The following is a 14,083-nucleotide window of genomic DNA, read 5'->3' on the forward strand; positions in this document are numbered from 1 at the left end:
AAGATTTTGAATTTTGTCAAATGCTTTTTCTACATCTATTGAGATGATCATATGATTTTTATCCTTCATTCTGTAATGTGATATATCACATTGATTTACTTGCATATGTAGAACTATTCTTTCATCATTGTGTATGATCAAATCCAACAATATGTAAAATTCTTAATAAGTCATGACCAAGTGGGATTGCAAATTAATTGCAAGTGGGATTTCAAAATAATGTACTGTATTAAGATGATGTGGGGTTTTTTGTTTGTATGTTTTTGGTTTTTTTAAATTTATTTTTTATTGAGGTAACATTGGTTTATAACATTATGTAAGTTTCATGTATACTGCACGTATTTCTAATTCTGTATACACTACGGCAGCATCACCAACAAAAATTTACTTTACATTCATTCACTATATTGATACCCTTTACCAGTTTTGCCCTCCTTACTGCCCCTTCTCCTCTGGTAACCACTACTCTGTTCTCTGTATCCATGTGTTTGTTTTTGTTTGGTTTGGTTTGTTCATTTATTTTGTTTGTCTGTATGTTTGTTTGTTTGTCTTTAAATTTTTATTGGAGTATAGTTGATTTACAATGTTGTGTTAGTTTCAGGTGTACAGCAAAGTGATTCAGTTATACATTTACATGTATCCACTCTTTTTTAGATTATTTTCCCATATAGGCAATTACAGAGTATTGAGTAGAGTTTTCTGTGCCATACAATAGGTTCTTATTAGTTATCTATTTTATATATAGTAGCGTGTATATGTCAATCCCAATCTTCCAATTTATCCCCCTCCCTGTTACCCCCAGTAACCATAAGTTTATTTTCTACATTTGTAACTCTGTTTCCATTTTGTAGATAAGTTCATTTGTGCCCTTTTTTTTAGATTCCACATATAAGCTATATCATATGATATTTGTCTTTCTCTGACTTACTTCACTTAGTATGACAGTCTCTAGGTCCATCCATGTTGCTTGCTTGTTTGTTTTATATTCCACATGAATGGAATCATTTGGTAGTACTACACTAAAACCATATAATCATCTCAATAGATGCAGAAAAAGACTCAGACAAAATTCATCATTTATTCACAATAAAAACTCTCAGCAAGGTATTAGTAGTGGGAAACTTCCTAAACATGATAAAAAAACATCTATGAAACACTTATAGCTAGCTTCATACTTTCTTTATGATGAAAGACTGAATGTTTTTTCCAAAGATTAGAAATAGGCAAGGATGTCTCCTCTTATCACTTCTATCCATCATGATAGGCATCAATACAGTGAGGCAAGAAAAAGAAATGAAAACATATTGGTTGAAAATGAGCAGAAGACCTAAATAGACATTTCTCCAAAGAAGATATACAGATTGTCAACAAACACATGAAAGGATGCTCAACATCACTAATCATTAGAGAAATGCAAATCAAAACTACAATGACATATCACCTCACACCAGTCAGAATGGCCATCATCAAAAATTTACAAACAATAAATACTGGAGAGGGTGTAGAGAAAAGGGAACCCTCTGGCACTGTTGGTGGGAATGTAAATTGATACAGCCACTATGGAGAACAGTATGGAAGTTCCTTAAAAAACTAAAAATAGATTTACCATATGATCCAGGAATCCCACTACTGGGCGTATACCCAGAGAAAACCATAATTCAAAAAGAGTCAGGTACCACAATGTTCACTGCAGCTCTATTTACAATAGGAGGACACGGAAGCAACCTAAGTGTCCATCAACAGATGAATGGATAAAGAAGATGTGGCACATATATAAAATGGAATATTACTCAGTCATAGAAAGAAACAAAACTGAGTTATCTGTAGTGAGGTGGATGGACCTAGAGTCTTTCATACAGAGTGAAGTAAGTCAGAAAGAGAAATACAAATACCGTATGCTAACAAACACATATACATGGAATCTAAAAAAAAAAAAAGTTCTGAAGAACCTAGGGGCAGGACAGGAATAAAGATGCAGACGTAGAGAATGAACTTGAGGACACAGGGAGGGGGAAGGGTAAGCTGGGACGAAGTGAGAGAGTGGCATGAGCTTATATACACTACCAAATGTAAAATAGATAGCTAGTGGGAAGCAGCCACATGGCACAGGGAGATCAGCTCAGTGCTTTGTGACCACCTAGAGGGATGGGATAGGGAAGGTGGGAGGGAGGGAGACTCAAGAGAGAGGAGATATAGGCATATATGTGTATGTATAGCTGATTCACTTTGTTATAAAGCAGAAACTAACACACCATTGTAAAGCCATTATACTCCAATAAAGATGTTAAAAAAAATATTGGTTGGAAAGGAATAAATAAAATCCCCACAATTCAGAGAAGATATGAATTTCTACTTAGAAAATCCCAAAGAATATGACAAAAAGCTGTAGAACTAATGAGTTTAGCAAGTTCTTAAGAAACAAGGTCAATATTCAAAAATCCATCATAATGCTATATAATGTCAATAAACAATTAGAAATTGAAATTTAAAAGCAGTACCATTTGCAGTAGTACCAACACCATGAAGTACTTAGGTATAAATCTTGCAAGATATGTGCAAGATGTGCTGAAGACTATAACACATTGACTAAATAAATCAAATATGACAAATGGAGCAATTTACTACATTCATGGATTAGAAGACTAAATAATTTTAAGACGTCTGTGTTCCCAAATCCCAGAAAGAATTTTTGTAAAAATGGGCAAGCACATTGTAATATTTATATGGAAAGTCAAATAAACTGGAATAACCAAACAATTTTGAAGAACAACAGTGTTGAAGCACTCACATCCCTCCTTTCCAGATTCACCATTAAGCTACAATAGTCAAGTAGTGCGGTATTGGACAAAGGATAGCTGTATTAGATTAAACGTTACTGGAGCCAGATAGAGATTCCAGAAATACAGCAATACTGATATCGTCAGTTGATATTTGCCAATTCTGTAAAGGCAATTTTAAAGAGAAGTATAGTATTTTCAACTGATACAGTTCGAATACTTGTTAAAAACTCAAAAAGGCAAGTCACGAACTGGGAGAAAGTATTTGCAAATCACATATCAGTCCTTATCAGTAAAGGGCTTGCATTTTGGAATACATAAAATATTCTCAAATTGGAATAATAATGAAACAAATACGGTAAAAATGGGCAAAAGGTTTTAACAGAGACTTTACAAAGGAAGATAATAGGGATGACAAATAAGCGCATGAAAAGATGCTCCACATCATTAGTCATTACAGGAATGCAAAACAAGGAGATACACTACAGACCCCTTAGAGTAACTAACTAATAAAGACAAACCTATAAATATCAAATACTGCCAAGGATGTGAAGCAATCAGAACTCTCATACATTGTTGGCAGGAATGCAGAATAGTATACCATTTTGGAAAACAGGTTGACTGTATCATACAACCCAGAGCTCTCACTCCTAAGAATGTACCCAAGTGAAATATATGCATATGTTCACGTAAAATTCTGTATGTGAATGTTTATAGACACTTTATTTGTGATAGGTAAAAACTGGAAACAGCCCAATTTTCTCTCAACTGTGGAATGGATAAACAATCTGTGCTGAATACACAGAATACCTCTCAGCAATAAACAGGAACCAATTACAGAACAACTACACAGCTCCATACATTTCAAATTCATTACGCTAAGGGAAAGAAGCCAGACTCAAAAGACAACCTACAGTATGACTCGTTTTTTATGACATTCTTACAAAGCCCAAACTATAAGGGCTGAAAACAGATCAGTGTTTGCTAGCAGGTAGAAGGAGGGGTCAAGCATAAAGGGGTATAGGAAATTTGGGGGGTTGATAGAACCGTTCTACATCATGATGTGGTGGTGGCTTTACAGCCACATACATTTGTGCAAACTGTTAGAACTATACATTAAAAAGTGTGGCTGTAACTTTATATAAATTATACATTAATTAGAAAATTTAAAAAAAGTCAGGTAACACAAACTGCTCGGTGCACTTACTCAACAGGCACTTAAACTCCCCACAGACAGTTTAATTGCTTCTTCACTAAATAAGTGAGATGAGAGCTGAGAACCCTAGGTTCTCATAGGGGACCCCATTCCCCTGACAGCTCTGTGTCCCTATAACTTCCTCCTGGCTCCTATTCATTAGCCTTTGGAATCTCCAAATTACTCCATTTAACATCATTTTAGAGGACCAGTCTGTGTGCAGAACGCTTTTTTTCATTTGTTTATTCATCTGAATGGTAGATTCTAGTGTACATGTCAGTTTCCCTCCAAACAGGATTTGCTTAGAACCTGCAGCCAGAGCCAAGGAAAACACTCTAAGATAAGAATTATACTGATTCAGGTTAAAGTGATAACCCCTTTACCAAATTGTTTTGTAGATCATCTTTCATTTGCTATTCACAGACAGAATTCTGTGAGATGTGTGGGAGAGGTAATTTTATTATTTTTGTTTCATAAATAAGAAAACTAAGCTTGACAGAGGTAAATGACTCTTCCAAGGGATCATAAATAATACATGGGAGATGTAGGACTTGAACCCAGGTCTCCTAGCTCCATGTCAATGATTTTTCTTCCATTTATTCATGCTTCAGAGACTTTAAAATCTTTTTTACCAGTACCTGAGAGACCTTCTCCAATAGGATTTATACATTCTACCCTGGTTGATTTTCTGATTTTAGACTCACAATTCATGGTTGCCTTTCCCTTTTTGTCAAGGGGGAAGGTAAGCTTCTATATTTCCTTATACATTATTAGTGAGAAGTGTAATTCATGCAAAAACCAGAAGGAGGCTACGTCTGCTATAATTCCACAAAGTAATGGATGTTTTCAATATTTTTCTCAAACAGTGAGGATGAACTGGTCACTAAGTGTCAAAACCTATGTCATTGGGGAGTGTTGTGATACTCAGGAAGCACCATGCTGCTTTCCTAAAGAGGATAAGAACAAACAAACCACCACCACCACAACAAAAACCAAAACAAAAAAACACATAGGATAGATTGTGCTCTGATTTGGTAACTTCATTTAGTTTACTAACTCTAGGCCTGTTATTGAAGGGGAAGTTAAATAGAACAGGGTGAAATGATACTTCTTTAGACTACAAGAGGACCACCATGAATTAGAAAACCCCTTACTTTATTTATTTCAGCCTTCTTTTCCCCTTAATCTCACTCATATTATTACTAGCACATCTAGAAAAGCTAAGAGTGACGGCTAAGGCCATAGGCTTTAAAATCTGTCTGACCTGGATATGAATCTTGAGTTTATTTCTTGCTAGGTGTAGATTTTTATGAAGTCTCCTAACCCCTCAAATACTCAGTTTCCTTAATGACAAGAGGTGGATAATAATACTCCATACCTTATAACATTGTAGGATGAAGTTGTAGGATAATATAACAAATGTCTTTAGGTACTAGGCATGAAAGGTGAAGTCTTGAAGGGGAAACTGGTAGAGAAGAATGGTTAATAAATGGAAGCTGTGACACAGGCCTCAAATTCAAATGAAAAAATTTAGAATGCGAGGTTCACCACAAAAGCAGATCTGAAAGCTCGTCAAACTCAGGAGCATACAATTTCAACCCTAGATTTTTGTGATCCAGCTTATGGGTTGCAGTCGTGAGAGTAAGAATGAGTTTGAAGCAGAAGAAAACTGTTTCAACCCAAGGTAAAATATGGATCTCTAGGAAGAAATTGAACAATGGCTGGTACAGCCAATGATATGGTTAGAGGAAAGACAGAGTAAGACCCACAGGAGGAATCAGAAGACCTGAGTGGACATAGTGTGTGAAGAAAGACTAATCAAGGAGAGAGGCTATCAAACTTCAAAAGTAATCCATAACCTAAAGATCTGAATATTGCTGCCCACTTTTTCCAAACCAAGGTAGAAACCATCATTTCATCCTAATACTAACATTAGAGCTAACACTAATCAGGCTTATATTTATTGTTTTTCGTGCATTATTTTATTAACTCTAACTTTTGTCCCTTCGCATTACCTCTTTGTTTTTAGCGATGAAAAATATGAGGCTCAGAAAACTTAGGTTAGGACACTGTCTCCCTGATAGTAAATGGTAGGTACTTTTAGAATGCTATTCATCTCTTCCCAGATCTTGAGTTCTTACACTCAGTGCATTACTTTCTCTTCAGAATTGCCTTTGCTGGTTGGACATATTTGTTGTTGCAGTCATTGCACTGCATCTACATTACATGTACATCTCTGTTACTCCACTGTAAGTCCCATAGCCAAGGATAGTATATTAGTTATTTCAGTAGTCCTAACAACTAATTTTAAACTTGGTCTAATGGATTCAATAAAACATGTGAATTGAATTAGTTCACTTCAACTCAAATTTCAGTTCGTATCATGGGAATTGGAAACCAGTCTGCCTGGGTACAAAGCTTGACTCTGCCAGTTAATACTCATGTAAACTCAAACAAATTAAGCAATCTTTTTGAGTCTAAGTTATCTCATAAAATCAATGAGGGTAATGACTAGTGAACCTCATAGCATTGTTAAGAGGATGAAATGAATATATATACATACAGTCAATCCTCATATTCACAGATTTCACATTTGCAATTATTCCTATAATTAAAATTTATTTTAATCCTAAAATAAATATTTGTAGTGCTTTTGTGATCATTTAGGGACATGTGCAGAGTGGTGAAAAATATGAGTTGCTTGACGTTCATATTTCCAGCAGAGGTTGAACAAGGCAATTGCTCTACCTTCTTGTTTCCGTTCCCATACTGTAACTGTTTATTATGCAGTCTTTGTAGTGCCAGTTTTCCACACTTTTATGCCTTTTGTTGGTGATTTTTAAATTTAAATAGCCCCTGAGTGTAATGCTGAAGTGCCGTTGAGTGTTCCTGGGCACAAGACTGTGATGTGCCTTAAGGAGAAAATAAGTGTATTACATAAGCTTCATTTAGGTATGAGTTACAGTGCTGTTGGCTGTGAGACCAATGTTAATGAATCAACAGTATATATTAAATACGATGTTGTTAAAGAGAAACACACAAACAAGCTTTTGGATTGATTGATTGATGAAAATGTGACCAGAGGTTTGAAGGAACCTATTTGTGTATTTCTGCTAGGAGCAAATAAGCACTCATGAATTCACTGTTCACTGTTACTTTATAGAACCCAACTACTACAGATAATGAGGATCGACTGTGACATACTGGAATGTGGGCACTATAGAAGGGTATGTTGTTTCTTGACTCAGTAGATATGATTTGGAAGATGGAGTCATTCCAGATATGTGACTTTGGACAAGTCATCACCCCTTTCTATACCTCAGTTTCTCATATACAAGATTAGTAAACTTCATGAGTGATCCATGAAACCCCTCCATTTCAACTATCTATAACACAACAGATAGTTTATTTACTAATTTTCTTATGTGTATGCTTTAGATCTGGAGAACAAATTATTGCTGTAATTAAAATAATCCACAGAGTATACATGCATTCCAATTTCACTGTACCCTCTTTTCCATTCCTGTTCCTTTACCTCTCATTGTTGCAGGGCATCGTGTGATTCCCAAATGATGTCCATGGAGAACAATACAGTAGTGACTGAATTCATCCTTCTAGGACTTCCTGATGCTCCAGAAATGCAGGTCCCACTCTTTATAATGTTCACTCTCATCTACCTCATCACTCTAGTTGGAAATCTGGGGATGATCATGTTGATTCTGTTGGACTCTCATCTTCACACTCTTATGTACTTTTCCCTCAGTAATCTCTCACTGGTGGACTTTGGTTACTCCTCAGCAATCACACCCAATGTGATGGCAGGATTCCTTACAGGAAATAAGGTCATCTCCTACAATGCATGCACTGCTCAGATGTTCTTTTTTACAGTCTTTGCCACGGTGGAAAGTTACCTCTTGGCCTCAATGGCCTATGACCGCTATGCGGCCGTGTGTAAACCCCTACATTACACCATCACCACGACAACAAATATGTGTGCTTGTCTTGCCATAGGCTCTTATGCTTGTGGTGTTCTGAATGCCTCTGTAAACATTGGAGATACCTTCAGTCTCTCTTTCTGTAGGTCCAATCTGGTTCATCACTTTTTCTGTGATCTTCCAGCAGTCATGGTCCTTTCCTGCTCAGATAAACACATGAGTGAGATGGTTCTTGTTTATATTAGTACCTTCCATGTGTTTTTTGCTCTCATGGCTATCTTTATTTCCTGCATGTTCATATTTATCACCATCCTGAAGATGCATGATCATCCCCACTCTCATTTCACTCAAAGTATATTTAAGTACATGCCCGAAGAAACATCATTTATGCAAACCACATGTAATTCACACATCCATGAGTGGACAGAAAAATGAGTCCAAACGTAAGTGGGATTAGTCTACTTTTATTAGTATAATTTAAAACAATGATTTTGGTGTGCTAGTTTCCCCACTACATCTAGTTTACATATATATCTTAGTTTCTCCACTGTGCACCCACAAGCATTGAGTTTGGTCTAGTGTATGCAATGAAAAAATATGAATTTAGTTAAAATAAATTCAATTAAACTTCAGTTAGGATCATGTGTCTTGGAAGTCACTCTGCCTGGGTCCAAAGCTTGAATCTGTCAGCTGGTACTTGTGTAAACTTGCTCAAAACACTTAACCTTTTGTAGATTTGTTAGAAGATTAACCATATTTAAACAAATTAAACATAAATGTGTACTTGGACTGAGCACTGTATAAATGTAAGCTGTTAATAGATTGAAGTGATCTGATTTGGGACATGTATTTATGGCAAATATGTGACCTAAGACAAATAATAATCTCTTTCTGCACCTCAGGTTGTTCATTTGCACAAGTGGGAAGTTGGCCATGTAATCCGTATGGATCTTTCAGCTTCAAGAGTATGTAACTATAAGATAATTTATTTACTAAGTTATTTTTCAATCAATGCTTTAGATCAGAGAATCATGAAGAATAATTTATTGCCATCATAAAATGAAAAAATAATGGAGTGTTTATATATTTAAATTTCAGTGCAATCTCTTTGCTGTTTACCAGATGCTCCTTGCTTTCTCATTACTACAGAGAATTTAGTAATACACATGGAGAATGGTACAAATGTGACGGATTTCATCCTGGTGGGTCTAACCAATGCCCCAGAACTTCAGATTTCCTTCTTTATTGTGTTTATCCTCATTTTCCTCATCAGTGCTTTTGGAAACCTGGGGATGATCACACTGATCCTGTTGGACTCCCGTCTCCACACCCCAATGTACCTTTTCATCATTAATCTGTCTTTGGTGGACTTTGGCTACTCCTCAGCTGTCACACCTAAAGTGATAGCTGGGTTCCTTAGAGGAGACAAGGTCATCTCCTACAATGCATGTGCTGCTCAGATGTTCTTATTTGCAGCCTTTGCCAGTGTGGAAAATTTCCTCTTAGCCTCAATGGCCTATGACCGCTATGCAGCAGTATGTAAACCCCTCCATTACACCATCACCATGACGACAAGTGTGTGTACACGTCTGGCCATAGGCTCCTATGCATGTGGTTTCTTGAATGCTTCCATCCATGCTGGAGGCACATTCAGTCTTTCTTTCTGTAAGACCAATGTGGTCCATCACTTTTTCTGTGACATTCCAGCTGTCATGGCTCTCTCTTGCTCGGATAAACACATTAGTGAGGTGGTTCTTGTTTTAATTTCAAGCTTTAATGTCTTTTTTGCTCTTCTGGTAATATTGGTTTCCTACCTTTTCATATCGATCACCGTCTTGAAGAGGCACTCAGCTAAGGGATACCAAAAAGGTTTGTCCATCTGCACTAGTCACCTCTCTGCAGTCTCCATCTTCTATGGGACAGTCATCTTTATGTACTTACAACCCAGCTCCAATCATTCCATGGACACAGACAAAGTGGCATCTGTGTTCTATGCTCTGGTCATTCCCATGCTGAACCCTATCGTCTACAGCCTGAGGAACAAAGAGGTTAAAAGTGCATTCAAGAAGGTTTTGGGGAATGCAAAATTCTCTCTAGCCTTTGGATTTTAATGTTGTGTGATGTACAATAATCTAGTTTCATTTCTCTCAGGTCATCCCATTCACATTTTAGCCCTACATTACATTTAATTCCTAAAATTATATCCAACTCAAGAGTCTGTTGTTTAGTAAAAATAAAATATACTTAATACTTCAACTATATATGTCTCAGATGAAGCATAAGATATTCTGGGTCCTGCTTCTTAAAAACCTTATGAATCGTTTTTGATTTATTCACTTGTTACACGGGCATTTTCTCTACCACATGCCAGTGCAAACATACATGTAAATCAGTAGGACAAACAAGCCCATGAACAGAGGTTCATACAAGTGCTCTATGTGGGCATGTGGTCACATACATTTGGCAGTGGTAAATTTGTAGTGTAGGTAGTTTATAATAGAGTAATTTAAAATAGTTTAAAGCTATTAGAATATTAATTTATATCTAATCTTATTTATTTCTTTAGTATATCTGTTCTAAGAGTCTTAACTGGAGAAAAACCTATATAATTCTAAATGAAAGTACGTGCTTTGTTGGCACATTTTATTGAAAGACATAAATATCACATTTAAATTGAGTTATATTTCTGTCTTGGCTGAGTCATTTTGTAGAACCAATGTTTCCATTACAATTTTCAAAAGGAAGAAAGAACTGGAATACAAGAAAAATGGAAGGAAATAAAAGCATTTTCAATTATCTATACATGAGCACAAACTTTCACAATGTTTAAAAATATGCACTGAGAGTATCAATGACATTGTATGTTTTTCTATCTGCAGATGCTTTGAAATGGTTAGTGCTTCTCATTTGTTTACACTTAAGTTGAGTTAGGTCATCCTTTTCACTCTCCAAGTCTTCTCCTCCACTCCATTTACACTGATTCCCTTGCTATTTCTTGATAACTCCATATATGTTTCCACATCAGGGCCTTTGTACTTACTACTCCCTCCAAGAGGAATCTTCCCTTACTTCATTCAGGGTGTCCTTAAATGTTATCCTACCACAGAGGCCTTCCCTGACCATCTTTATAAAATACTCTCTCCTCCCCACATACAGCAACTCCTCACCCTGTATTTTTCTTTATAGTCCTTATCAACACTCACCCATGTATATTTACTTGCCAACTGGTTTGTTAACTATTTCTCCTAACTAGAGTGTAAGTTCCATAAGAGCAGTGACTTTATCTCTTTTTCTCATGTGGTCCTCAGTACCTAAATGAGTGTGTGTTTCACAGCAGATTCTCAATAAACACTTACCAAAGTACAAATAAAGTTTGAGTCCTTTTGTACTATATGTTAAATCTTTGAACCATTGATGATTATATTACAGTTTATTCCCCTTAGTTACCTTGTAGATATACATATAGAGCATTTCCAGAGTTACAGCTTATTTTCTGCTTTGCTGAAATGTTTTAATCTACATTCTTGCTCAATGTTTTCATGCCCCACTTTTGACACAGTGATTTCCTAAATATCCCATCAATGGGTAATCTCAGATCATCTCAATATGTCTTGTAAAGTGGCAAGTAAACACCAAATAAATTCTAATTGGTAAATCATAAGAATACATTAATATGAGATTAAATAAAAGTTTACTCTCTGATTTAATTTGGAAAATTACTTCATACGTACTGATTATACACCTAACTGAAATGCTTCAAAATGTCCGTATGGAATATAGACCAGAAAGTATCTGTCAGTGATAAACATAACATGTATTTCATATCCTAGTGTAAAGCATAATCATTATGCATTTATTTGACCCTCAGGGATCTCCATTTTATACTAAAGCTCTAATGGGAACGTGCACCAATGGCTCCTTTTTTGTCTCTATTTAATTATTGACTTCAACATCTCGACATTTGTAAGATTGTGCTTGAATGTACTAAGATGATCATGCTGTTCCTAGTGGGCAGTGTGTTATATCACAAGATTCACTTCTGTCTTTATAGTGATGCTTCTCTTGTTGAAATTTAATTATTTAACTTTAGAATTATTTTAGAGTTACAGCAAATTTTCAAAGATCATGTAGAATGTTCCCATGTGAACCTGTGTAGGTTGAATAGTGGCTCCCAAAAGATCCACATCTGAGTCCCTGGAACATGTGAATATTACCTTATGTAGCATAAAAAGGACTGTGTGCATCTGTGATTATCTTAAGGATTTAAGACTGATCAATTATCCTGGATTATACATGTGGGCCCTAAAGGAAATCATATATATCCTTATAAGAAGAAGTCAAAGAGGACTTCCCTGGTGGTGCAGTGGTTAAGAATCCACCTGCCAACGCAGGGGACACGGGTTTGATCCTTGGTTCGGGAAGATACCACATGCCTCGGAGCAACTAAGCCCGTGTGCCACAACTACTGAGCCTGCACTCTGGAGCCCATGAGCCACAACTACTGAGCCTGTGTGCCACAACTACTGAAGCCCACGTGCCTAGAGCCCGTGCTATGCAACTAGAGAAGCCACCGCAATGAGAAGCCCGCGCACGGCAACAAAGAGTAGCCCCCGCTCACCACAACTAGAGAAAGCCCACATGCAGCAACGAAGAACCAACACAGCCAAAAATAAATAAATAAATGAATAAATTTATTTAAAAAAAAAAGTCAAAGAGAGATTGGACCACAGAGAGAAGAGGAGAAGGCAATGTAACCATGGAGACAGAGATTGGAGTGATGCAGCCACAAGCCATGGAATACCACCAGAAGATGAAACAGGCAAGAATGGATTTTATTCTACATCCTCCAGAGGGATTAGGAGCCCTACCACCACCACATCGATTTGGGCACAATGAAACTAATTTGGAATTTCTGGCTTCTAGTACTGTGAGAGAATAAATTTCCGTGATTTTAAGCCACCAATTTTTTGGTAACATGTTAGAGAAGCCATAGGAAACTAATAAACCCTTGCCCAGGTTCCCCTGTCTTGTATTATTTATTTATTAAAAATTTTAATAACAAATGTATATATTTGAGTGCAACATGACGTTTTGATATACATACACATAGTGAAATGATTATTGCAGTCAAGCTAATTAACATATACATCTTCTCACCTAATTACTTTTGTGTGTATGTGTGTTGTAGCATCATTCACAAGAGCCAAGACATGGAAACCACCTAAGTATCTGTTGAAGGATGAATGGATAAAGAAATTGTGGGGAGAGGAGATCCAGGTGGCAGAGTAGGAGGACACTGAGCTCACCTCCCCCCACAAACACATCAGAAATACATCTAAGTGTGGAGCAATTCTCACTGAAAACAAACTAGCAACTGATGAAAGACTCTTATACAACCAAGGCTGTAAAGAACGATCTGCAGGGAGTCGGGTAGGAAGAGAAGAGAAGCAGTTTGGGACCTGCTCCCCTAGGAACGGACATGGAGGAGGCGGGGATTACCTGGGCTAGGAGATCCTCCACGGGGAATGAGCAATTCTAACCACATATTGGGTACCCCAGCCCTGGGGCCCAACACCAGGAAGACAAGTCCCCTTGGCTGGTTTGAAGACCAGTGGGACAGGCTGGGGAGCTGTGAGAAATGTGGAGTCCACTGTGGAGAGCTCACACACACTTGCTGACCCCCTCTCTCCCCCTCCAAACAAGGAGGAAGAAGCATGTTGAGACTGCCTGGACCTCTGGCCAGTTTCCCACAGTCACCCTAGCATGAGCCCAGGCCCAGGCCAAGCACCAGCTTGGCCCCTCTTGTTCCACTAAGGAGAAGGCTTCCTGGCAAGGAGAGTAAGAAGTGGCTGGGGACAGAGGCAGCTCGGACCCAGCACTATATTTGAATGGGGTACGGGCAGACATTACTGGTGCCAGATAGAGAGAGGTCAGCCTGGCCCCCTTCTCACACTGAGTGACTGGTCTTTCCAGGCCATAGCAGACAGCGGAGCCACTAAATGGAAAGAACTTGGATTCCTAAGTCACTATATGAGCCCCATATAGTGTATATGAACAGTATATGAGCAAGAAAAACCTCTGTGGGTGAGCTATTTTTTTGTCTAACAGCTAGTATTATTTATACCAACAAATATAGAGAGATTCCCATAAGACCTTCTGGGTGCTGTTGGTAAGAA

The 14,083-nt window shown here is 37.4% G+C and overlaps 1 protein-coding gene across 3 annotated transcripts; it reads left to right on the plus strand.

Annotated features, from left to right (window-relative positions):
- Positions 1 to 7,439: 7,439 nt before the first annotated feature.
- Positions 7,440 to 10,488, plus strand: LOC309605402 (olfactory receptor 5B2-like). Of its 3 annotated transcripts, none has more exons than XM_082341252.1 (2): positions 7,440 to 7,814; positions 9,338 to 10,488. In XM_082341252.1, the coding sequence occupies exons 1-2, from the start codon at positions 7,542 to 7,544 to the stop codon at positions 10,016 to 10,018; spliced, it is 954 nt and encodes a 317-aa protein (XP_082197378.1). In that variant the 5' UTR covers positions 7,440 to 7,541; the 3' UTR covers positions 10,019 to 10,488. The 3 variants fall into 3 exon arrangements, with proteins under 3 accessions (XP_082197378.1, XP_082197377.1, XP_082197376.1); XM_082341251.1 differs by having other exon boundaries at positions 7,440 to 7,684; positions 9,181 to 10,488; XM_082341250.1 differs by lacking the exon at positions 7,440 to 7,814 and having other exon boundaries at positions 8,354 to 10,488.
- Positions 10,489 to 14,083: the final 3,595 nt, after the last annotated feature.

The sequence above is a fragment of the Balaenoptera borealis genome, assembly GCF_965194805.1.
Source record: "Balaenoptera borealis genome assembly, chromosome: 11".
Lineage (NCBI taxonomy): Eukaryota > Metazoa > Chordata > Mammalia > Artiodactyla > Balaenopteridae > Balaenoptera > Balaenoptera borealis.